General features: G+C 43.0%; 1 protein-coding gene across 1 annotated transcript in view; it reads right to left on the bottom strand.

Annotated features, from left to right (window-relative positions):
* LOC147678459 (vomeronasal type-2 receptor 1-like) overlaps nt 1-26,924 on the bottom strand; it is a 57,386-nt gene that overhangs the window by 18,366 nt on the left and 12,096 nt on the right. Inside the window, exon 3 of the mRNA XM_086945642.1 lies at nt 8,310-9,152. Coding sequence (XP_086801768.1) covers nt 8,310-9,152 — 843 coding nt within the window. The remainder of the gene's footprint in view (nt 1-8,309; nt 9,153-26,924) is intronic.

Genomic DNA, 26,924 nt, shown 5'->3' with positions numbered 1-26,924 from the left:
TGTGATAAAGCAAACACAAGGAAATGATGGACGGAGCTCTGAAACTTTTCAGACACTCACCCCCATTCACAGATCTGGGTTGAATCCATCATCATTCTTTAGATCACTTCACCACCTCAGTTCAGACCCAGCTATATGCAAATCAGTCTTGACTCTGTGCCTCATGGGAACAGTCCAGCCCGAACTGCCAAGCCAGGTTTCTGGGTAACACACTTCAGCGGCCAGGCTAGCTTGAATCCAGTGACAAAGTGAGCAAGGGACCCACGTCTGGGCATACCTTGCAAACTTAAGGTGAACAAAGCAAACACATGGAAATGATGGACGGATCACTGAAACTTTTCAGACACTCACCCCCAGTCACAGATCTGGGTTGAATCCATTATCATTCTTTAGCTCACATCGCCACCCCAGTTCAGACCCAGCTATATGCAAATCAGTCTTGACCCTGTGCCTCATGGGAACAGTCCGGCCCAACTGCCAAGCCAGGTTTCTGGGTAACACACTTCAGCGGCTAGGCTAGCTTGAATCCATCGACTGGGATAGCCAAAAGGATTCTGAATGAACAAGAACAGCTAAGCGCCTGGGGAATTGAATTAACACCGTACTACAAACCAAGGTATCCATAAAACCCTAATGTCTAGGCACACGTCTAAGACCACATCAAGGCGTGCTCATACTCTGTGTTAAGTAGAGCATAAAGCACAGCTGTTGAACCAGCTCTATTCGGCCCACGGATCCCTGCTGAGTATACCGGGAAGCAGCAGACCCGGACTCCCCTTCTCTGACCCAGCTACCCGCGGTGATCAAGTACCAAAGAGGGCTATCGGGAGCCACGCTGTGAATTGTTGGATGCAGCCATTGTGGGGGCCAGGTCGTAACCGCGGAGCCTAGCAAGAGTGTGGGCCCGGCACTGCACAGTGCTCCAGAGCTGGGAGGCAAATGTTTGGTGGGAGAGAGAGTGCAGATTCAAATTTTGGGGCTGCGCTCTCGCTGTCACCACTCTGCTGTTATGCTTCCCAGTATCAAATGCATGGATGCATTGTGCTGGAGGGAGCTGTTTCTTTGACCCCCTCCACCCTCCTCAAACCTCAAATTGGGGTGTGAGGTGGTGGATCCCTGTTAGTGCAATGCATTTCACAATAATTGTATGTGGCTGAAAAGAGCACGAGTTTAGAAAAAAAATACCCACCTTTTTATAATTGCACTTAACATGCTTTAAATGCAAAAGATCTTGCATGTGGTCTAAATTATGAGTACAAATGTGAGAAGATGATGAAATAAGGATTACCAATGACAATCGGATGACATTGAAAGATATATACTGCAAAAGCAGACAGCAGCAACTGTGCCATGGTGGGGGGCACCTTCATTAGTGTCCCTCTGTTGTGTTTAAATGTAATAAGACATCTATGTTGGGAAATGACTCGTAGGAAAAAGAGTAAATGGGTAATGTTTAGAACCCTAGTAAATAAACTTGTGAACATACATTCGCTAAACACGTAAATAAATGCATGCTTCCAAATTATTTTCTTAACGTGTATATTAACAAGGCCCAAATGGTCTTTTAGTTGATTCTTGCTTAAAGTTACATGAATGAGATAGTCAGCAAAACTGCTTAGCATTATTGACATCTATTAGAAATGTGCTGACCATAACATATTGTTTGTCCTGCTCCTCACTCCATGTGCTAGAATTCAAAGAGTTTATTAAAACTGTTCATGCTAAATGATGACTTAGAGACTTCATGAAGGATGTTTCAGAATGACATTGATAGATGCTTTCATATTACTGATTAGGTATTGTTAATGCATCTAGCTCATAGAGCATGCTTTAGCTTAGGCTAGAGATTCTCATGAGAACCTTCCCTCATGCAACAAATATTGAATCAATTGTATCAACAAATGACAACGAGGGTACAGACTGTGGGAATCGGAAGAAGCATTGTATGACCTACGACACCACCTTGTGAACTATTCTTATTGGATATCGACAGAGGACGCGTACCGAATTGTTAAGAAAGTAGAAATCTATATTGATAAGTGCTCCTAGGTAGTTAGCACCACTTCTTTTACCTCATTCTCTGAGAATTACCCTTACCTATTATTCCATTCCAGTGGTCCTGTGCTGGACTTCTCCTCGTCCTGAAGCCTTTCCTTATGGAGAGTGATATCTTTAGCTATTCCCCTGAGGTGACAACTTTTGGATTTTAGTGATCAATGCTACTGCAAGGATCGCACTCTTAAATTACAGTTGTTACTACAGCGGTAGGGAGCTAGGCTGAGTTTCCAGAACTACTCTTTATGAGAAGTTTATTTCTTATTTACTCTTCTCTATAGGAACTCTTCATGGGTTCAATTTATAATAGGTTCTCTAATTAGCTTACAGGGTTTCTTTATGGAACACAGTGTATTTCTTTTTTCTAATGCTGACTTCCAACCACATTTATTTTATATTTCTTTAAACCTATTAATCTGAATACAGATATTTCGAAGATTCTAATTTTAGGATAAAGAATGGATTTGAAACTTTAAAAAAACACAATTTGGGATAAAATTAAAAGAGGAGAACCCAGGACATTGAATGCACCCCATGCCAAGAACTTTCACTCAAGGAGAAGAGTGCTGCCAGACTCTACCTGGAAGACTCTCTAGAACAGCTTGGATTGCAAAGCTTCCGGTAGAGCTCAGAAACCCATGAAAGCTTTTAAAAACTTGTGAGCAAAATGGTCAAAAGAGCCTCCTTGCTGGTGGACAAATCAACCCGATCAGCGAGGGCCCATGGATGGTTCACACTGCAAAGCTACACAAGGGCTATCCCTCAACCCTACTTAGGCACAGGTTTCTCCAAATTCACCAAGGACAAAAACGTACAATATCGCTTAGGTTTACTACCTTCTGTTTTCTATCTCCCACGATAGAAGAGCCCTTCTTCATCATTTGGCTGCCGGTTGTTCAGAGAAGAGAGTGAGGAATTTGTCCACCTGCTATGCATATGCAAGGAACTGCTGCATGAACAGAGAGCATTACTGAGGCCTTTTTTTTAACCTCAAATAAATACAGACATGTAGGAACCTGGTAACTGCATGCTTCTCTGGCAAGGATGTACAACTGGGCTGCTGCATGGTAAAATTTGTGAATATAGTTGAGCAAAGACTAAAAACTATAGACACAGTGAAAGGTCTATCATTAGTCAGACCGAACAACCAAAAACCACACAGTAATAAATCATAACAATCAGTTAGCAGCGGATCAGCAATGTTCTTAAGATTTCATAAACTGATTTCTCTCATCAGACTTAACATATTTGATACTTCTTAGGAGCGGTTAAATCTGTACTTCTCTAAAATCCTAGAAGCCCATGTCACTGCTAGCCTCTCGCAGTTTGTCGAAAGCTCGAACTTCCTGGAGGGTAATCAGGCCGGCTTTAGCCCCGGCCACTCCACGGAGGCAGTCATCTTGGCCGTGCTCGACACTCTGAGAGGCAACGCGGACAGGGGCACCCCCCAGGCCCTGGTATTACTAGATCTGTCGGCCGCGTTCGACACGGTGGACCATAACATCCTTCTTCGCCGTGTCGAACAAGCCGGCCTCCAGGGCCCGGCGTTGGCCTGGGTCCACTCCTTCCTGTCTGGTAGGTCTCAGTCGGTCAGTTTGGGCCCCTTCCGTGGACCCAAAGTACCTTCCACTTGCGGTGTCCCTCAAGGCTCCTCTCTGTCCCCCCTTCTTTTCAATCTTTATCTTCGCCCCCTTCTTCTCTCTCTGAGGCAGTGGGACGTCACCGTCTTTAACTACGCTGACGACCTACAACTCATCTTTCCTCTTTCTACCCCCTCTGCTGTTTCTAACTTTCATGCTGTCATGTCCCACATTCTCCTCTGGATGAGTCAAAATCAGCTCAAATTAAATCCTGGAAAGACGGAGCTCCTTCTTCCAGGCAAGAGCTCCATCCATTGGGGTCCCCACTTCTGGCCCTCAGGGTTTGGCCCCCCTCCCGCCCCTGTGGCATCTGTAAAGAGTTTGGGAGTTATTATTGACTCCGAACTCTCACTCAAAGCCCAGGTGGGGGCGGTGGTCTCCTCCTGTATGCATCAGCTTCGTAGGATTAGGAAGGTTGCTTATCTCCTGTCCCCCGAAGTTTTGCTTCAAGTCACCATGGCCCTGGTCCTTTCCCGCTTGGACTTTTCCAACTCTCTATATCACGGTCTGCCAAAAACTCTGCTCTACAGGCTGCAGATCACCAAGCGGCACGGCTGGTCTTCAGGATTCCTAAATGGCAGTCGGCCAAGCCTCTTCTTGCCAAACTGCACTGGCTCCCGGTCAATCTCAGGGCAGCCTTCAAGATCGGCTGCATAGTATTTAAATCCCTGACCGGCCCCTCTCCTAGGTTCCTGAAATCCCTCATCACTCCATATCGCCCCACTCGCAATCTCAGATCTTCCCACCTTCATCTTCTTGCCACTCCTTCTTTCAAACTTGCGAGGATGGGAGGTCGGAGTTTTTCACATCTTGCCCCCACACTCTGGAATTCCTTTCCCCTTTCTCTTAAATCTGCTAACTCTCTTATTCTTTTTCGTAAATCTCTTAAGACTTGGCTTTTCCCCCAATCCGGCTAATCTCTCTCTGCTATCTCACTGATATCCCAATCAGCGCCAGGAAACTCACGGTGTCTAAAAGTACCCCCCTAACATAACATAACATAACATATTAATGCACTGAGATAATATAATTTATAATTATAGTCACAGCAGCTTTGCAAAGAACCTCAGAATTTGTCCATCTATCTATCTAGCAAGCTATCAGTGAGATTAGGATATCCAGCATCTACTTGTAAGAAGTTCTGAACCATCAAGTTTTTAAGTGAATGACAGAATGGCGCCAGTGTTAGTGGCCATTGGCCACTATATTGTTCAAGTTTAAGGAAAATCTGAGTGTCAACTCGATCTTTACAAAATGTAAAGCCAAAGCCTTCGATTGGGACAAGATTAATGCTCAAGAAGATTGGAAATAACGAGTAAAGGGCAGAAGGAGAAGGTAGGCAAAGTTTTAATTTGACCTGTTCTCATAAAAACAAGACTGCAAACTAAGGACCTCATTTATGAAAAGTGACGCATTGCTGCATGAAAACAGCGATGCAACAGTTTAAATTGCGCCCTCCTTGCGACTTGATGGATATGTCATATTTACTATATTTACTGTATGACGCATCATGTTGCAAGGAATGACAGACATGTCAGTTTTACTGATGAAGTTGAAGTTGAAGTTGAAAATATTTGTAAAGCGCACTGTGGCCAAGCGGCTTCCTGGCGCTGAAAGATAGACAGTGTCAGATGGAGAAGGCAACCAGGGAATTACAGGGTTGTGAAGGCATGGGCATACAGATGGGTTTTGAGTGCCTTACGGAAGTGAGGGTAAACAGTGATGGACCTGATGGTGAGTGGAAGACTATTCCAGAAGCGGGGGCAATAATAGAGAATCTGGTACCACCAGTTCTGGATTTACGGAAACGGGGGACACTGAGGAGTGCCTGGCTGGAGGAGCGAAGATTGCGACTGGGGTGGTAGTGGGTGATCATGGAATTAATAAAAACAGGGGCAGTACGGTTCTCAGGCCATAAAGACTAGGCATCCCATCTTGAAGAGAATTCTCTGCAGGATGGGAAGCCAATGGAGGGACTTGAGGAGGGGTGTGGTGTGATGGGACTTGGGAAGCCGATGGACAAGGCGGGCGGCCTGATTCTGGATGGTCTGAAGGCGTCGGAGCTCATAGGCAGGAATTCCCGTGTAGAGGCAGTTCCCGTAGTCCAACCGTGAGAGAATCAGAGCCAAAACAATTATTTCAAGGGCATCAAAGGAAAAGAAACGGGAGATCTTGCGGATAATCGTATGGGACAGAAAGCAGGATGATACAACAGAGCTAACCTGGGGACGCATGGAGAGGTCCTGGCTGATTTTGATGCCCATGGTTCTGACTGTTACCGAAGGGACATGAGGGGTACAGAAGATGGAAGGCCAAAAGGCAGGAGTCCAGGGGCTGATGGTGCCAGCAGTCAGGACTAGCTCCGTTTTGTCCGGGTTAAGCTTGAGGTGGTTTGGTTCATCCATTCAGAAATAAAAATAAGTACAGATTGGAATTTAAGAAGAGAATCAGGAGCAGGGGAAAGATCAAAGACAAGCTGAAGGTCATCTGCGTAATTGTACACAGAGACCCCCATGCTAAGCAGAGAAATGATGAGGGGATAGATTTAAAGATTAAAAAGTAGAGGGGATAGAGAGGAACCTTGGGGAACCCCGCAAGGCACCGAACGGGGGAGGGCAGAAAAGCCGGAGAGACGAACGGCCTGCTTCCTGCCTTGAAGAAATGAGGAGAGCCAAGAGAGGGCAGTGCCCTGGATGCTTGCTGCCCTGACGCGGTCGAGAAGGATGGAATGGTCGATCGTGTCAAAAGCAGCGGACAAATAAAGGAGCATCAAGGCCTGAGGAGAGTTGGAATCCGCCTTGCTCTTCAGCTCATCAAGAACAGAAATGACCACCCATTCGGTCGAGTGGACCGGGCGAAAGCCAGATTGATGAGAGGCTAAAAGATGATTGTCCTCTATATAGGCCGACAGGCATGAGGTGATGTGGCTCTCCAGGATCTTACTAAGACAAGGGAGCAGGGAGATGGGCCTAAAGTTAGCAAGGAGAGTAGGGTCAGAGCCCGTTTTTTTTAAATAGGAATGACTGTGGCTGATTTAAACAGAGATGGAACTGTACCCTGGGAGATGGATGCATTAAGGAGGGATGGGGGGGGGGGGGGGGGGGGGGTCGGTACAACTAGAGAACAGCTCCCTCAATATACGAGCCGGTCCACAGTCAGCGGGGGAACCTGACTTGACCTTCCCGAGCAGTGCAAGGAAAGATTCATTCGAGATAAGAGGGTAATGATCGAGGGAGGAGAGCAGTGGGGGAAGGGGAGCAATGGGAAGGAGAGAAGATGGTGGGGAATGTTCCGTTTGATATTAGCAATCTTCTTGAGGAAAAAGTCGTTCAGGGAAAGACAAAGAGATTGGGAAGGGACGGGATTAAGGTTAACTCTGTCAGATGCGGCCAGATTATGAACGATGGAAAAGATCTCCTTACATGTATTAGCTGCTGATAGAATTTTGCCCGAAAAGTATTCCAGCTTGGCTGAAAGGATAGCTATCATGTAGTTTCTTAGGAGAGACCTGTATCGGTCCCTCAAAAGGGGGCAGTAGTTGCACCTCCACTGACGCTCTGACTGTCGGAGGGCCAATTTAAGGGTTTTAAGATCACTGGTAAACCATTTGTTGGCTTCGTGTATCTGTTGGTGCAAAAATGACGCATTGCTGGAGTTGTCTCTGAAACGCGTCGCAACTCCAGCAATGCAGGGGGAGGGCAATGTATACACACTGCATCATCCTTACTCCTGCCATGAGGCACGCATAAGGTTTTGACGCATCTTATAGATTTCACTGCGTTACTTCTAGGAGGCTTACATGCGTGGGAACACCACCCCTGCATAACCCCTGCACATATTATACCTGACGCAGGTATAATGTAGCACAGGGTTTTACAAGTGACTCATCTGCTTAGATGCTTCACTTTGTAAATAGGGTGCAACAGGGGGCATATTTTACGCTGCTGATGAGTCACAAAAAGTGACACAACGGTAGCGCAAAATTGTTTCAAGGCCTCATAAATAAGGCTTTGAGAGTTTCTACAAATACCTTTCTCCTGTCTAACCTTTTCTGGGGGGTAGTTAAGGAAAGTGGAAAGGTTTACCAAGTCAAATGAGGCTGAAAAGATTCAACAATTAAAAACATGCACTTTTACCTCGACTTACGAGCTGCCCATATTGCGTCTTCATTACTCAATGTTAAAAATATAGGGTCTGATTTATAGTTGGCGAGCAGGTTACCCCATCAAAAATGTGACAGGTATTCCAGCCACCATATTACATATGATATAATGCGCAGTAATAAGGTCGACAGGATGTCTTTGATATTTGTAAAGGAGTAACCCAACCGCTAATCTTCACATTGTCAATCATTCATGAGCGGAATGAAAACCTCTAAACAGGTTGTAAAACTTGTTATGTACATTATTATTGTTATTTATCGGGTCAAAGGCTGTAATAAAACTTAACTGGGCAGTGCAAAATATTAGAAACTTAGAGGTAGGTAGCTATGAACAAGTGCATTAAGATAACATAAGGAAGGTTAAACATACACAAAACATTTCAAATATTGCATATAATGTAAATGGTGTTATGTCTGTCTTTACACAACTGATCATGGTAAACAGAACATACCTGCCACACCTTAAAGTCACCCAGGTTGCCACATGTTTCAAACAAGAAGGAACCATTTTCTGACACACAAGAGAGCATGTTATTTAGAGCATGAGCCACTGCATATACTGCGTTGTAAATGATATAGAAAATTCTTGAGTCAGGTTCATTCTGAAATTTGGTTTTGAATATTTGCAGTTTCTCTTCACCTGTGCAAATGACAGTATTTTCATACAAATTCCCTTTTGCCAGTGTCAAGTTGGATCCTTGGCTGGGCCAATGACAACCCATTGCTTGCTCCCAAAACAATTTCACAAATCTGTCCTTGGGGGGATTAGATGGGTGGACATTCAGCAGGAATTCTTTGAACCCTGGGATTGTGCCTTCATGAACAGTCAACCCAATAGTGACACCCATTACATTGCCAAATTCATTGTTTGGAAAATTTGAGGATGTTGACCACCCTTCACTTGCAATCCATACTTTGTTGCCGATGTTTTGTTCAGACAATGCTCTGATAAGTGGAAGCAGATTAGGGCTAGAACAAAAGGCAATAATGACATTGACAGAAGACTGTGCAATTATGTCAGTAATTAATTTGATTTTCATGATTGAAGGCTCAGTGGATAAAGTTTCAAGGAAGTCAATGCATACTCCAAATTTCAAAAGCTCTTCCTTTAAACGCTGGGAGCCTAACCTACCATAATCATCATCATTGGCAAGTATCCCTATCCAAGTCCACCCAAAGCGCACCACAATTTGGACCAGTCCCTGGGCCTGGCTGTCATCACTCGGTATGGTTCTGAAGAAGGATGGGAACTCAGCTTTATTGTTGAGAAGAGGACTTGTAGAGTAGTGGCTTACCTAAAATGAGAGAGTTCACTTAAGTTATCAAATAAACAACAGCTCCTCAATTCTCCACAACCATTCTAGCATAAAATTTAGTTTCCATTTGAAAAATATGTCTCAACTTGAAAAGTCAAGTACCCGTGCAATAGTACTCCCTTCTATTCTCCCCATCAGAGTTTCCTAAAAATATAGTCTAGGTTCTCTGTTGATATGGTAACTCAATTAGGTCTCAGAGGAGGTGGGAAAGAATTTAAAAGCAAAATATAACAAATGTATTTAGTCTTAATTTAAAATAGCATGGATACGCTTTTTTTCTGGGAGAATCGGGGACATATCAATAGAACACATGCTTAATATGAGCCATTCAGGATCATGCCGTGGGCATTTGACAGGTAGTGCCTATTGGTGATAGTGGTGGCAGCGCGATGTCGGATAATCATGCATTGCATGATTTTTGGCTTGTGCCACGTATATTTGCAATTTAGTACAGCTATCTTGGTTTATGTCTATATGTGATTGTGATGGCAGCATAATGTCCGCTAATCATGCATCATGTGATTTTTGCCATATGTCACACATATTTACAATTTAATACAGATATCCTGAGTCAGGACCTACTTGTTGTGAAGGATTTCTTCACAACATAGTGGCTCCGAGGGGGTGGACCCAGTCATCATACTCTAAAGAGTTACTGTTAAGAGTAAGGATTAAAAACTCTGTCAAAGGTATCTTGAACGATATCAATGCTGCCCCCCTACCTTCCTGACTTACTTCATCAAGGCCTCTCACCCTTCATTTCACGCCAATTTTCTCCTTGTGAGCCCAACCTCTTTCCCATAATGCTCGGGGGTCCCTTCCTGCACATAAACAGGCTTTACATGGCATTTTGAAACTTTTTTCTGCGATGCTTAACACCTCACACATTGAAGTTGAAAATTTCATTTTTTTTAAAAATTGTTTATAAGCAGAACGGACACCTTCCTGCACATCGGCAATCAAAGGCCTTTTGCTGTTTCTATGTGTGCAACATCGAGGGGAAATTAAACATTTCTCCCCATTACGCATGCTTAAGACCAGGTTTCGCTTGTCCTAATTTCGGGGCTGACCCATATTTATGGCACCCTTGTAACTATGTGACAGCGTCAAAATCAATGGGTGTTGTGGTGACAACCGTATCACTCATTGCCCACCCTTTTCACGAGAAGTCTAATGCGATAGGGGGCTTTATTTACAAGGCAGCATTAAGCCTCGGTAACTCTGCCTTGTAAATAAGGCGAAGCACATATCGCAACAGGAACATCACTAAACATGACGTATCTGTGGTGATAGGGGCTTGTAAATTTGCCCCTCTGTTTAATAAGACATCAAATTCAACTTTTAAATTATGGTATGAATTACAGGATGATGTAAAGCAAACATTAAATATCCTCATCTGAAGAGAATTAATAGCATATTAAAGTAACATGCAATCAGCATTAGATTCATTGCAATTAAAACACATCTTGGAAATAACAATAAGTCTGAACTAATTATAAGGACAAGCAGGACTTTTGGAATTATTCTCATACATAGAGAAACCATTCTTTGAGAAACTTTTCCCAGCACCCATTAAAATAATACTAATGAATTTTCAAATGAGTACATTATTAAGTTTGACTCCATTCTGGGTAAAGGGCCTGGGAAAACCCCAAAATGAAGGATTTACAGCAATCAAGATGAATCTATTTTGCATATTCTATGCGCTTGCCCTGTCCTAACAGTGGTTTGCAAAAGCCTCCTAGACCCTGTTTTATTCTCATATTAGAAAGTGTAGACGAGTCTTAATTCAGAGTCTTCATGCACTGCACCCAAATTAAATGCTATATTTATAAATGAATGGTCTATGCTGCTACAATGTTCCCTGCAAATTAGTTTTTTTAAGCAGAGCTTTGGAAAAATGTCAATTAAACAATTAGGACTGAAGAGCATGTACAATTATTGGTCTTAAATCCTAATGTGTTTTATTAAGTTATAGTCTAAGTAAACTAAGCTAATCACTAAGCATCTTTTAGCCTAAAGTGTTTTCTCTCGAGAAATACTTAACCTATGAAGAGTGTTGCTCTGTACTGCGGAACCACAAGCCTCCCCTTGCACTTAGAGAACACTGTCTACAAACTGGCAATAACAGACTAATAAGGCAAGTTTTATACATTAATTCTATAATTTGGTGTGAAATGAGTTCTTAGTTTCTCTTCTTTACTTGTTCTTTATATCTGTAATGGTTTTTATCAACTAATGTAATAAAGATGGTTTAAATTGATTTGCAGCCTGGTAGTTTCTATCCTGCAGCTATCACAAGGAAATAGAGCCACAAGTTCCAGAATGTAGGTTCTCTGGACAGAAGAACTAGGGCTTCCTGTAAGGCTTTCAATAGACAGAAGGCCACTTGAGAATTTTATCCAATGACACATTGACCCTCAAATTGCCTTGTAAATCATAGAATTATATGAAATCTGGCGGAAGAAAAAGAATTAAAGCTATACTAAATCTTCAGAGCACTGTGCCTGCCCTGAAAGTCATAATTTAATCACTGCAATTCTCTCCAAGTTATCTGAAGTTTACATTAAGAATAATTCTATGTAAATAGCCTACACCAACTATTTCATTACCTCTTGGCTTGTGAAACCTACATATTTTTTCCAAAATCACCATTTTTCAGGGATGATACAAGATGTCTTCTGTTCTGAAAACCTGGTTTAAGTGATAACCACCCATTCCTCTCAACCAAACCTAGTATAGATGGTGCTGTCCCTTCTAGAACCACCCTTAATCCCTAACTCCCCAGCCAACAAGCCAACACACATTTCTAAATAGACTTCAATGGCATCCTACTCCTCCTAGATCTGAATCAATCTTTCACCAATGATTCACTCCCACAGACCTCAGTGGCATTACCCTCTAGTGGGTAAAAACCGCCCTCCCATTATTTATTCCACTTCAGAATCTCAATAGGATTAAACATGAGCATGATTTTTCTCTCCTATAAGCCTTTGTTGACTTTAGTAGCTATATAGTGCACATCTCAATATCACAACAATGGTGTATGATAGTTGACTGCTTTGTCATCCAACCACCCTGCCTCCTCATTCCCTCAGACTTGTATAGCATGAACATTCCTCAAAACTCCATTATCCTCCCAACAATGGCTCACCTTCACTCACTTCAATAGCATCACCCCACAAGAATGGTTTCCCTGTTCACATCAATAGCATTACCCTCCAGAGTGTCAATGTAGACTTCCCAGCAACATTTTATCTTCATCGACTTGAATTGCATCATCATGCAGGATCACATTCCGAGCAATGCTACTGAAGACTTAATTCTTTAATTCAGTTATTTAGTTGGGATCTAAGCCTGAAATCATACCCTCTGCTTATCAACTTACATCTGGTGAATCCCAACTATGACTTCAAATCCCTTTCCTTATTTACAATTCAACATGTATTCTAGAAGTTACAGTTTATATTGTGTGTGAAATCAGGACCTATTTGTAGTTTCCCTCACTTTATGCCCCCATGTTGACGGCTAGGTGTTTGTTTTCTGAATCTCATTGTACGCTGGGGTTTGCTAACAGTCCCGGGCAGCTCTTTGCTCAGATTAAAAGTAAATGGTTAGGTATAATTATATTTGACAATCACAGACCCCCTGTAAGTCCCTAGTATATGATAAGGTGAGGGGGATTTAATTTACATAGCTAACCCTCAAATATAAGTGGCCGTGGCGGTTTAGAGGCCCAGTTGATATCCTGCACTAGACTGTGCATTGCTGTGTTGCCTGCTGTCATTTTAAAACCCAGCCCTGCCTTGTGAGCTGCTTTTATATTGCAAATATATGCAGATTTTACTTTGGAGTTAAAGGTACTTCCAAAGAAGTAATCTACCTGGTTTTGACAAATAGCCACCCCTTTGGTCTCCCTTGGGTACACCAGGGATAGGGTGTCTTGTATCTTAAAGCAGGGGAATTATAACATATGTTTTATAAGCCCTTGTGAGGGAAAAACTGTCAATTTTGCTTTTCCCTTTTGTAGAAAATTACCTCCATAGGTTACCATTGGAATATTTTATTTAAGTATAAATATTGATATGAAGGAGCTCAAAATATCATTCATGGACTTAAAATGATAGTTATAAATGCAAAAACTTGCCACTGCTAGAATTATAATAACTATAACAGAAAAGAAGGTATTAAACTTTCTTTTCTGTAAGCCAAAATCCAGCCTTCGAAGTGCCCTCTCCTGATTGGCTAGCTTCTCCCATATTGATACAGGCTGCCTTAATGAGGTGGGAAGCAGCCTGCTAGAGAGACAAAGTATTACCTGTGGGAGGGGAACTGAGACTATATAAGAAGAAGGCGGGATATGGGTGGAGTGACCAAACAGGTCTTCAAAGAGAGAATTACACTTTGGGATAACAAAGGTTCACCCTACATCCTGCATTCCCAGCCACACAGGAGCCCCTGTAATTAGACTAGTGACAGGGCTGGACGGGAGTCTTAGGGAATCTTATCCACACCAGTGGGTTGGCTTAGCCTGATATCACCTCCCTGGAGAGACTTTCTCCATGTTGGATTTTAGAAGAATATTGCTTTCTGGGGCAAGTATATGCCTTACTTTGGAGTACGTGGTCATATCTGAGCCCGGCATCCTGCTTCCCATTGGTCAAGGGTGTCCCTCTGCTTGATGCCCAGGATCGATGCATAAATATGGAGGAGCTGCAAAGCACATCAGTTCCCTGTCTGGGACAACCAAGTGGAAAAGGGCTGCCCTGCTGAAACTCCTGGTCTGCACTCCAACAGTTCTACACTCGTAAGGACTGCATCTGCTGCACACTTTGGGACTACAGACCCTGCTTCAAATGGATTAAGGAGAGACCACTTGAAAAGAACAGCTAAAAAAAGAGCTACAAGAGATCTGCTGCCTAAAACTACAAGGGGAAGGACTGCCCTGCTGGAAACTTGATCTGCACCCCAATGACCTGCACATTGAAGCACTTCATCTGCTGCCTATTCTGGGACTACAGCCGTAAGGACTTTGGATGAAACACCTCGCTACCTTCAACTGTTCCTCAGTTATCATTGACTCAGTAAAATCTCTTGGAATCACCCTTGACTCTCACTTGAACACGAATAAAAATATTAGTATGATGTACAAGGGTGCGAATCACCAAATAAGGATTCTTAGAAACCTAAAACCATTCCTCCCCCTAGAGAACTTCAAGCAGGTGGTACAAGCACTTGTCCTATCAAGGCTAGACTATGGAAGAGCAACGCTCTCTGGCCTCCCTAAATATACCTTAGCCCCACTTAGGGCTTCACTGGATGCCGCGGCTAGACTGATCACTGTCACAAAAAGAAATGATCACATTTCCCCTGCCTTAAGATTTTTAAAGTGATTACCCGAAAAAGCATGAATACACTGAAAGATTGCTTGTTTGATGCACAAAGCCCTCCACTTCAAAACACCTGGATACCTGGCTCAACAACTGGAAATATTAGGTGGTGTTAGACCTTGCAGAAGTGCAAACTCATTGCTACTCAAATCACAGACTTTTTGCAAAAAGAAAATGAGACTCAGAACCTTCTCGGGCGTGGCATCTAAGATCTGTACCTCTCTCCCACTGAAACTCATAGAATCCCCTACATGGCGGACGTTCAAACATGAAGTAAAAACAATCCTAATGAACAAGTTCCTGCCTTAATTGAGTATGGCTCGTCTGTTGTTGAAATGTTCCTTTTGGTTGTTTTCCTAACAATTGTATTGTCTGTGACTCATGGCTTTCCCTATTAATTATTGTTTTGCCATAGCATATTAAGGAATGTTCTGCTAGCATTTATGTACAATATTATTAGCTCATCATGTTAGCCCTCTTACCTCAATGTTCCCTTACTTTGTCCCCCATCTCACTACTGTGAAGCACTCTGATACCCGCCAGGGTCTTGTTTGCGCTATATACATCTTTTAAAATAAATAAATACAATATGTTATGTTATGTTAATTTAATATAGCACAATGACTCATCCTCGAAAGGTCATCTAGCCCTGTGCCGTTAAAAGAGGCAGGTATTCAGATGTCTTTGGAATGGAATGGAAATATATGGAGTTGAATTGTGTGGCATGGAAGTGTGTGGCACTGAGTGAATTTATGCTGATTGGAATTATTTGCATATAGCCATTCTGAACTGGGGTGGCAGAGTAGGCTAAAGAACGGTGATGGATTAAACCCAGATCTTTTGACTTGGTGTGAGTGTTTGATTGATTCAGATGCTCTGTCCATCACCACCACCTTTTGTACCACTTTTGGCCGCCATAAGTGTGGCAGGGTATGCTCAGACGTGAGTCCCTTGCTCACTTTGCCACTGGATTCAAGCCGGGCTGAAGATGGCTGGAATTCCAGAAACCGGTCCTCGGGAGCTTGTTTCCGGTCCAGGGAAGACATGGCTTGGCAGTTCGGACTGGACTGTTCCCATGAGGTACAGGGTCAGACTGATTTGCATATAGCCGTGTCTGAACTGGGGTGGCAGAGTGGGCTAAAGAACGGTGATGGATTAAACCCAGATCTTTTGACTAGGTGTGAGTGTTTGATTGATTCAGATGCTCCGTCCATCACCACCCCCTTTTGTACCGATTGGAATTATGTGGCATTGTGTGGAGTGCATTTGGGTGGATTGTGTCACCAAGTTTGTCCTGTCCCATCTCCAGCAGGACCCATTTGGAAGATTGCAAAGATAGTCTGGCAGCTTGAGCAGAATCACATGAGGTATTGCATGCAGCAAACATGGAGAATAGAATTATTAACTGTCTAGAGACCCTGTATCTGTTTCTGTGTTCTGTAACCAAATGGGGTGTCATATTGAGAAGGAAAAATAGCAGACTCAAGGGGCCTTTTCTTTTTGCTTCCCCACTTGTATCAGCAAAACTGGGAGAAATACTGAAAAAAAATGATCTACAACTTGTCAGACCTGACATCTTTGGCGTGAGTCTCCCTTCCATTTTTCACGGATTGCCTCCTCTGTTTTTATATGTTTTTGCTGGTTTTTTGTTTTGGGCACTGTGCCACTGCTAATCAGTGCCACAGTGCAAGTGCTCTCTATGTTAAATTGATATACTGATTGGATTTCATGATTGGGTTATTTGATTTATCTATCACCCCTAGTACAGTGATCCATGTGTGCCCAGGGCTTGTAAATCAAATGCTGCTGGTGGGCTTGCAGCACTGGTTGTACCACCCACAGAAGCAGCTTGTAAAGTGTGTCTCAGGCCTGCCATTGCAAGGCCCATGTGCAGCCTAGCACTGCCATGCCGACTTGGCCAAGAGCACCCACTTGCCAGGCCCTAAACCTTTCCTTTACTTCATATTAGACACCCCTATGGTAGGCCCAAGGGCAGGGTGCATTGTAAGTATAAGGTAGGACATGCTCTGATGTATGTAGCATGTTCTAATAGTGAATTACAGCCATTTTCGTTTTTCACTATTGAAGGCTACCTGTTCTAGATTATGACATTCTTATAATCCTAACTGACTCAGGGAACATGGTATAAATTCGAATTTAGTATGCCTGAACTCAGAATAATAAAATACGTCTTTTAGTAAAGTTGGTTTTAATATTCTGTGTTTGGAAATACCACTTTTAGAAAGTAGGTATTTTCCTGCCTAACTATCCAGACCGCAAAAAACACAGTTGATGGACAGAATGCAGAACAATGTCTTACATTCACCCCAGTACAAAGATCTGGACCTAAATCCATCATTTTTTTGCACTCCACACCACCCTAGGTCAGACAATGGCTATATGCACATCAGCCTTGGCCCTGTGCCTCATGGGAACAATCCAGCCCGAACTACCAAGCCCTGTCTTTCCCAGACCGGAATCAAGCATCCAAGGACCGGTTTCTGGCTATCAGCCTTCTTCAGCCTGGATAGCTTGACTCCAGTGATGTGGAGAGCCTGGGACTCACGTCTGAGCATACCCAGCCCACTCGGGGTGAAAATTGCAAAAAACACAGTTGATGGACAGAATGCAGAACAATGTCTTACATTCACCCCAGTACAAAGATCTGGGCCTAAATCCATCATTTTTTTGCACTCCACACCACCCTAGGTCAGACAATGGCTATATGCAAATCAGCCTTGGCCCTGTGCCTCATGGGAACAGTCTAGCCCGAACTACCAAGCCATGTCTTTCCCAGACCGGGATCAAGCATCCAAGGACCGGTTTCTGGCTATCAGCCTTCTTCAGCCTGGATAGCTTGAATCCAGTGATGTGGAGAGCCTGGGACTCACATCTGAGCATACCCAGCCCACTCGGGGTGAAAATTGCAAAAAACACAGTTGATGGACAGAATGCAGAACAATGTCTTACATTCACCCCAGTACAAAGATGTGGGCCTAAATCCATCGTTTTTTTGCACTCCACACCACACTAGGTCAGACAATGGCTATATGCAAATCAGCCTTGGCCCTGTGCCTCATAGGAACAGTCCAGCCCGAACTACCAAGCCATGTCTTTCCCAGACCGGAATCAAGCATCCAAGGACCGGTTTCTGGCTATCAGCCTTCTTCAGCCTGGCTAGCTTGACTCCAGTGATGTAGAGAGCCTGGGACTCACGTCTGAGCATACCCAGCCCACTCGGGGTGAAAACTGCAAAAAACACAGTTGATGGACAGAATGCAGAACAATGTCTTACATTCACCCCAGTACAAAGATTTGGGCCTAAATCCATCGTTTTTGTGCACTCCACACCACCCTAGGTCAGACAATGGCTATATGCAAATCAGCCTTAGCCCTGTGCCTCATGGGAACAGTCCAGCCCGAACTACCAAGCCATGTCTTTCCCAGACCGGAATCAAGAATCCAAGGACCGGTTTCTGGCTATCAGCCTTCTTCAGTCTGGATAGCTTGACTCCAGTGATGTGGAGAGCCTGGGACTCACGTCTGAGCATACCCAGCCCACTCGGGGTGAAAATTACAAAAAACACAGTTGATGCTTGATTCCGGTCTAGGAAAGACATGGCTTGGTAGTTCGGGTAAAAAAGTAAAAAAATAAAACAGGAGTACCTGCATAGCTGGAGACCACCACATATTGCTTCAGGATCATCGGATCAGAGTTGGGGTCAGAACCTGGGGAAAGGAGAAAGCAAGCAGTCAGCCAGCTCCCTTGGGGTGATCTCGGTCAACCCAACTTAAGGTTGGCCACCTTGACACCCGTGCCGAGCCAATTAGAAGCTAATGTGTGCTTGCTGCATCTCTGCAAGTGACCGTCCATACTGAATCACCCTCCCCTGGCCCCCAGCAGAGCAGCACAGAGAGAAATTAGGAGACAAGAGATGCGTGGCACAGTAAACTAATAAGAAAGTGTCATTGTGAACTCTGACAACTCCCACATTACTGCCAGAACCCTGGCTTACGGAGAGCTCAAAGATGTGCATCTGTGACACAATCCCCCAGCCAGTCCAAAGAGAAAGTAAAGAGTTTCCCTCTCTGAGGCAGAACTCTTTCTCCGCTCTTTGGGGATCAAGCTGGAACTCAAAGGGGTCTGTGCAGGCTAATTGCATGCACCTACTCGTCCAACCTTATATAGAAAAAAATAGAGCATGGTGAGCCACGCTGTGCTGTACAGAACAAAAGAAATGCACAGTGCTGGAAGTGCTTGGTGTCAATGTAAAACAAGCAATACGTGCACAACCCTCTCGAGGAACACACAAACACCAAAGTGTAAGGAGACAGTACTTTGCTGGTGCTCTTTGGCAGGAAAGCAGAAACACAATGGAGAGAAAAGCGGAAGGATTGCCCAATAGCAAGCAAGGATTTGTAATGGAAACTGGCATAAACAAATAAAAAGCAATGGCAAATATAGGGCGGAGTTTAGCTCCACAAATGATATACAACAGGTAGCTAAGTGACATCGCAAGTGCTGTCTAGGCTTGACCTAATAAAAAGAAATGTTTTCATTTTTATTTTTTAATAATAATATTACTAATAATAATAATCATCATAATAAGAATAATAGAGGTATAGCGCAAACAGCTACCTCAAACAGAGGTGTCCTGGCGCTTTGTGGAAGATCAGGAGAGCACACTGAGCCTCACAATTAGCCTAGACCGAAGCGCCAGGTTTTCAAGTTCCTATGAAACTCGGATTCAGAGTCTGACATGCATAAATGTAGTGGCAGCGCATTCCATAGCATGGCGGTCCTGACTGTGAAGGACCTTCCTCCTTTTCTGGCTTTTGCGAAGCAAGAAACAGTGAATAGAAACTGGGCATTAGATCTCAGTAGTCGTGAAGTTTGGTAAGGTCAAAGCCTATTTCTCAGGTATCTAGGACCAATTTTATGCATGGCCCGAAAAGCTAATACCAGAGATTTGAATTCAATACGTTTTGGTACTGGAAGCCAGTGTAGAAACCAGATGTAGAGGGTGATATGATGGTGGAAGGGCACTCTCCCAATGAGTCTATCCGCCGCATTCTGAATTATCCGCATTCTGTGGATAAAATATCTGAGATGTAACGCTGAAGCTTAGTGGTTGGATGGGCGTCTGTACCTAGGTCCATTTGCCTGGGACAGATGATGTAAGATACCTGACATTTGCAGGTATACTGGTGAATCTGCTGAACAGCCAGATCACCGGTTTTGTATCTCTCAGCATCGTTTTTGCACCTTTATCTTGATTGTTTTCACAGACACAGTAGCTAAAAAAAAGTATCCTGAAGAAGGCCCTAACATTGTTACAGGTCTTCACGGCTGAAACATGTTGATCACTTTTCAGTGCAGCTGCCTCTTATTACGGCAGCAACACTACTCAATGTCTGTTATTATTCCTGGTACCAGGAAGCATCAATAAACTATGGTCGGCTTACCTTGTAGTTAGTTTTATCCACTTTTTCTCACCACTGTTTAGTCAGCGCTGCACTACTTCACTGACACATTTGCTCACATTGGGTTTTAGTTATACCCCTCTACTTCACTAAAACATCCTGAGCTCCTCCCTCGCCGAGAGGGGGTTGTAGCCCCCATCATGACTAGGCTCAAGACGTGAGGAGGTAGCCCCAAGATGAAGCATGACACCTTTGGCGTGTGAGGGAAACCGTCCTTAAAAGGGACCCATTTTCCACAGCACTGTGTTTTTTCCACTCTTTCTCATTGAGAAAACGTGCAGTCATTTTTTCCGGACCCGAGGGCTCTTTGTGTTATAGATTGTATTTATTGGGGAGAGTGCCCTTATTGGTCCATTAAATCTCCTCTAGCCCCCCATTGTGTATTGTAGACCCACTTACAGTGGTTTAGCATAATAAAGCTGTGATGTCAGCGTGGCCTGAACTACTGTCCTGTGGCTGTCCTCAGGCAAGAGGTACAAGAATTTCTTTAGAATTTTCAGTTTTCCAAAGCAAATCAACGAGATCTGATGTATAAAAGTCTGAGTCCCACTTGACGCCCAGATTCCTCGCCGTCTTTGCCGGCATTGGCAGAGTACCCAGCTCAGTAGGCCACCAAAGTCCTGTAGAGAGGAGGCTGACCAAAAAACAGGACATGAGTCCTGTCTGCGTTTAATTTCAGTTTGCTATGATTCATCCACCTGGCAATGTCCTTCAAGCACCCATTAATCTAGCAAATGAGTCCTTCGAGTGATCCTTAAAAGAGAAAAACAGCTGGGTGTCATCCGCATACGAGACAGCCTTCACATCCCAGGTGTCAATGAGACTGAAGAGAGGTACCAGGTAGGTGTTAAAAAGTAGGGGGCCTAATGCAGAACCTTGTGGTACACCACATTTCAAAGGCTTAGGTGAGAATTGATCTAGTGAAAGAAGCACACTTTGGGAGCGGTCATAAAGATAGGACTGGATCCGTGCAAGTGCTGAGCCTTGAATTCCAAGTTGTTTGAGTCTGTCTAGCATGATAAAGTGTGAAAACCACGTCGAAGGCCGCTGACAGATCCAGCAGGATCAACATAGCAGATGTTCCAGCGTCCATCAACATTCTTACAGACTCTGCCACCTTCACCGAAGCAGTTTCAGTACTATAACCTGCCAGGAGGCCTGATTGAGTGTCATGTAAGATGTTATGTGTGTACACAAATATGGTGAGTTGAGGATGTGCCAATTTTTCTAACATTTTAGCAGGTGCCGGAAGAAGGGAGATTGGTTGTTAGTTGCTGAGCTCAGCCGGATCGCATTGGATTTTTTCATTAGAGGTAGTAGGAATGCCTATTTGCAGATATAAGGGAAGCTACCAGAAGTCAAAGACACGTTCCAGATGTGATTCAATACTAGATTAATCCAGTGAGCTAGCAGTTTGAAGATCTTGGGTGGGCAAGGGTCTACTGAGAGTCTGATTTGCATCTTAAAATTTCAGCCATTGATTCCTGCAGTGTTATATGGGCGACCTCTGTAAAAGCACCCGCAGGCTTGCTGGTTGGCAGTGCCAGTGGTTCTGGTAAAGGTTCTCCATTGTAAAAGAGGAGTACACTTTCTGCATCTTCTCCTAAAAAAATTGGATACATTTGTACACAAGGTTAAGGAAGAAGGAATATTTCCTTCAACAGCTGATGGGTTTGTAAAAGATCTGACAATCTCAAAGATCACCTTGCCTGAATTCTCAACACCTTCAATCCTTTTAACAAAATATTCTCTTCTAGCTGCTCCCATCATTTTATGCAGCTTTTTTATGGCCTCCTTGTAGGCTTGCTTTGCCTCTGGAGCATAGTCTTCACTCCATTGTCGTTCTAATCTCTTACACCCTCTTTTTTTCAGTTCTTAGATCTGCCGAGAACCATGGGGCTGACAGTGAATCTTTCTGAGACTTGGATGATTTTAAGGGTGCCACAGCATTGAGGGAAGAGGTGATCCTGACATTAAACATAACGGCATTCTCATTTGGATCACCTGTACATAATGGGCCACCCTCCAGGAGCAGTGGACCAATATTGTCTGCACATACTTTTCCAGTTCTAACTTAATGCAGAGTGTTTCTTGCCAGTGAGCTGTAAAGTCCCTATTCTAAAGGAAAAAGGAACTAGGTAATGATCTGTCCATGTTAGACAATGAGGGACTTCGGCTTTAATAGATTCGATATTTAAAACAATAAGGTCCAAGGTATGACCTCCTTTATGTGTGGAGGCAGATACGTGTTGAGTGAGGTTTGCTCCCTTAAGTGCTTGCACAAGCTGTGAAGCCTGGGGACAGGAAGGGTCATCCACATGTAGACTGAAATCGCCTAAGGCCAAAAAATTGGCGTATTGAAGTGATATCTGTGCAATACAATCACTCAGTTCCAAAATATATTTATTTGGGCAATCTAGTGGCCTGCATATTAGTAAGCCAGTGGTAGAGAGAGTTGGTGACATCTTAATGCAAAATGTCATGCCCTCAATTGGGCCCACACCGCTCAAATCAGAGGAGATGATGTCCCAAGCTTGCTTCAGAATAATGGCTACCCCACCACCACGCTTATCTCCTTTCCTACTAGCATACATGATTCTGAGGCCAGGGGGGATCAGTAGGGTCAGCGATGATACAGTATCTTCTTTCAACCATGTTTCCATAAGAAACAGTATGTCCCATTCATTATCTACCAGCAGAAGCCAGATATCATCAGCATGCTTGGGTATTGATCTGCAAATGATCAAACCGGCTCTTACCCCATTGTTCATTGTACTCTGTACCCTGTATCCCATCTTTAAATGCATCCCTTACGGAAAACGGGCAGCATTAACCATCCCCCCGAAAAATTACTTCATTTAAAAAGCACATACGTACATGGTGGACTGCTGAGCCATTCCAAATGGGTTGCAGATAGCAACCTGCCTCATGAATATTAGTGAGGCAGGACATTTGTGACCCATTTGGGAATCGCACACAGTGTCTGAGACACTGTTGTACACCAGGTTTTGCTGATCTCAAATTGCAAGTTGCTAATAGTCACAATTAGGGAGCTGCAAAACCTGACGGTTGTACATGTGGCTCAATACATCCCAATTTCTACAGCTAGGTATAGTCAAAACAAGCTTCTATAGACGTTTTTCATTCAAGTTTCATCAAGAAAATAGCCAAAGAAGCCCATTGGAGAAATCATAAATGCTTTTTCGAACATTTTCAACAAGATGGAAATAATTTTGCCATTTTGGAATTATCCTTCTCCTGCGAATGCTTGAAAAAGTCTAAAGTTCTTTTATTTGACATCAACAAATATTTGGGAACTAGCCTACAAAATGGAGATTTTTCTGATCAATCAGTTAGGGGGTAATTCTTGCTCTTCAAATTCAGTCCCTAGTGTCCTTGCCTTTGGGGCCATATCAACACCTGTGATATAGTGAGGCAAACCTTGGGTACTAGATGACACAGTCTTATCATAAAGATCACAAATAAAAGCAATGACAAAAAGTTACCATTATCAATTTAAAGACCTGAGGAGACTCAGCTAATAGCTTTTTCTTTGAACTCTCTAAGATAGATAGATATGAGCCTACCTTAGGGAAAGAATGTAGTAGCCATACTCATCTCAAGCTCAAACAGCTTGACCATATGTCACTAGATTTCAATTCGATTCAATTCAATTCAAAGAGTTTATTGCATATGATTACCTAAAATCGTTACAATTCACACATTAAAAATATATTAAACTACTCCTCCATTAAATACTTCATATCAGCAATGAACTTGGCAATATTTAACATCTGAATAGTTTTAAAACGCACGTAAAATGTTAGCTAACCTGTTAAATGATCTGCGACAGTTCAATGTATTCACGACTTTCCGCTCCAGTGATCGAGATTGTCCAAAGATTAGATTATTTGAAATAAATGTCCATAACATGTCAAACTTCACAATGAGGGTTGGTCAGCTGCCATTTTTCTTTATTGTTCCTGTTGTCCTGTGGATTAGGGTTTCAGACCACTTGCAACTTGGGCAAGTGAAACTGCCCTTATTCATACATAATCATTGACCTCTTAATCTGCTTGTTTTAAAAGATCCCTTACATTTGCCAGGTATTTTACCCCTCGACAAGCCAAGATTATAGAGGACCCTTCTAACTAATGTATCACTTCTTGCCTGCATGTACGAATGTTCAATTTGTTAAAAATTGGTTTTAAAAGTCTCCTTATTTCCGCAACTACGGGGTATGCACACAGCAGGTGAGTTAACGTTCATTACAAAAAACACATAGGCGACAGTGTGCTGCTTGTTGGTTGCTTTTTCAGGACGGTTGTAGATCTTTCGAATCATGCATACCCAGTCGGTAGTTGGTGAAACTCTTTTTTAACTCCGCACTAAAATGAGACACTAAATAGGCCTGTGGCTTTGCTGATATGCAGGAGTTAATCACGGTCCACCCATGCCAGCATTTCGAGGTAGTTATTTTATCTTCTAAAAAAGACTTCCTCTTCGCAATCTTATTTGCCAATTTTCCAAAAACTGCCCGGTCTTTCTGGCTATCCCATATCGTTTGAATGTCAAGTTGATTTATTCAGGTAGGCTCCCCAGAGTGTGGGATATATGATCCATCTGGATTTTGATTTCTCTCCAGCATAGATTATTCAATGACCCCAGTTCAGATACACAGAATTTATGGCATAGTTTCATGAAGACGCTCATGCTCTGGAATTTTTGATTTTGAAGACCAAATTCCAGCCGGACCTGAGCTGGTGCAGCGGACCTTGGGAAGTTAAAAACAGCTTTATAAACCTTCTGAAGTTCGTTTAGCAGTTCCGCCTCTTTACCACACCAAACTACTAGGGCATATGACAATGACGGTACTATTTGTGCTGCCACCCCTTTTAGGAGGTGTGTATGGTTTGGGCAACCCAGTATTTCATTCAATAGACTGTACCCAAAGATTAACGATTGCAATTTTGCTTTTTTTTTCATCACAAAGAAAATCCAATTACAATGTGTTCATCAATTCCTTTTTTACCTCTCCCCCCCCTGCCCGGCACCATACTTTACAATCTGTACATTCTTCCCGATTCGGATCAGGGCTGAACGAACGTTTTAAGAACGAAGAAAAAAAAGAAAAAGAAAGAAAAAAATTCCAAACAGATGAGAAAAGAAGAGTAAAGAAAAGAGAAAAAGAAAAAAGGCAGCCAAAACTTTTATATAATCAGCGGCATCTTGCTGAACATTGAAAGGGAGGCTCTGGAGAATGCCAGACCCTTAAAACACCAAATAAAAGAATTACTTGAGGCAAGCCGTCTTCAATTTTGTACCCCCTCCATCCAATTTCCCAGCTGATTCCAAACCGCCAATCCATTTTTCCCGGCGCGTTTACCTTTTTTTGCGTAAATAGCCTTTTCTAGCTTGCAAGCTGCAAGCAATCTGGCCTGCCATTGTGCGAACGAGGGCGGATCCAGATCTTTCCAATGGGCCGTAACACAAATCCTATAGATAGTCATTGCCACAAAGATCAGAGGGCTCCCTGCCCGACTACAGATATCCACCCCCAATAACACCATAGCCGGAGATAGTTGTATACCTTGTCCTAGCAACATCCCTATGAAAAATTGAATTTAATCTAAGAGTGATTTTAGCTTTGGGCAGGTGGCGAACATATGTACCTGATCCACTGAATACTCTAAACACCTAGGGCACAAGGTGCCGCTCCCAGTTCCCCACTTTGCAATTCTACTAGGTTTGATGTAAAGAGAAAACCCTGTCTTATAAAATTGTGCCTGCAGTTTAGTGGACAGTAAAAATTTGTGAGCTAGGTTTAATGCAGAGCAAAAGGCATTCTGGTTAATGTTCAATTTTGTTTGCCATTTCAAGTCTACTTTTTCCAAATCATCAGGCATCTTATCATTCAGGCTGGAGTAGATTGCTCCTATCTGAGGTGGGTTAATCATCTGCAGTCTATCAATAATTTCTATTTTGTCAAATCTAGCTGGGCCACCAGTCTTATGATCTAAAAATTTTTTAATCGCATAGTAGTGAAAAATCTGATTTTCCTTGATTAGAAACTGTGTCTTTAGCTTCGAGAAGGACCATGTCCCCTCCCGTTTAACCAGATCCCCCAACTTAGCTACCCCAGAATTTTACCATCTCTGAAGATATGAATCATTAAAAATTAAGGGCAACATTGGGTTATCCCTGGTTGGAGTATAATAGTTTAATCTGCCTAGCCCGAAAAGTTTCCGGACCTTACAGAAAACCCGGTATGCATTTTTCAGGGATTTGAACCGGACCTGTTTAAAGTACCCAAACTCAAGCTGTTTCCAGAGGCATCCCTTAGTTTTTCCCCCCAGTAAAACCATGTAAGTGGAGGGTAGCCCAGGATGTACCTGGCTGCTGATATCATGTAATAAGTAAGGGCTATATTGTAAAACCGTTGCCCAATAGTACAACCTAAGATTTGGCAGCACCCAGCCCCCTCTTTCTTTGGGTAAAGACAGCAATTTGTAAGATCTTCTTGTATTTGAGTATGACCAAATAAGCTGGCAAAAAAATTGCTCAAATATCTGGAGCATTGCTTTACTGAATTCTATAGGAATTGTTCTGAAGAAATATAATAATTTTGGGAAATAAGTCATTTTTACCACATTGCTCCATCCGATTATGGTTAGATGAAGATTGTCAATTTTTTTCAATGCTTTTTTTGTATCTGCAGCTAATGGATTCAGATTCTGTTCGACTATTAAATCTAATTTGGCCGTAATACTCACCCCTAGATATTTTGCTTTGGTTACCACTAGGCTATTAGTCCAGTTGACGTTTTCGTTTAGAATTATTTGCCCCTTTATCTTATTCAAGGCATACCCTGAAATTT

The sequence above is a fragment of the Lissotriton vulgaris genome, chromosome 12, assembly GCF_964263255.1.
Source record: "Lissotriton vulgaris chromosome 12, aLisVul1.2, whole genome shotgun sequence".
NCBI lineage: Eukaryota > Metazoa > Chordata > Amphibia > Caudata > Salamandridae > Lissotriton > Lissotriton vulgaris.
Note: the sequence above shows the minus strand (reverse complement) of the source record. Positions and strands in the feature narration are given on the sequence as shown.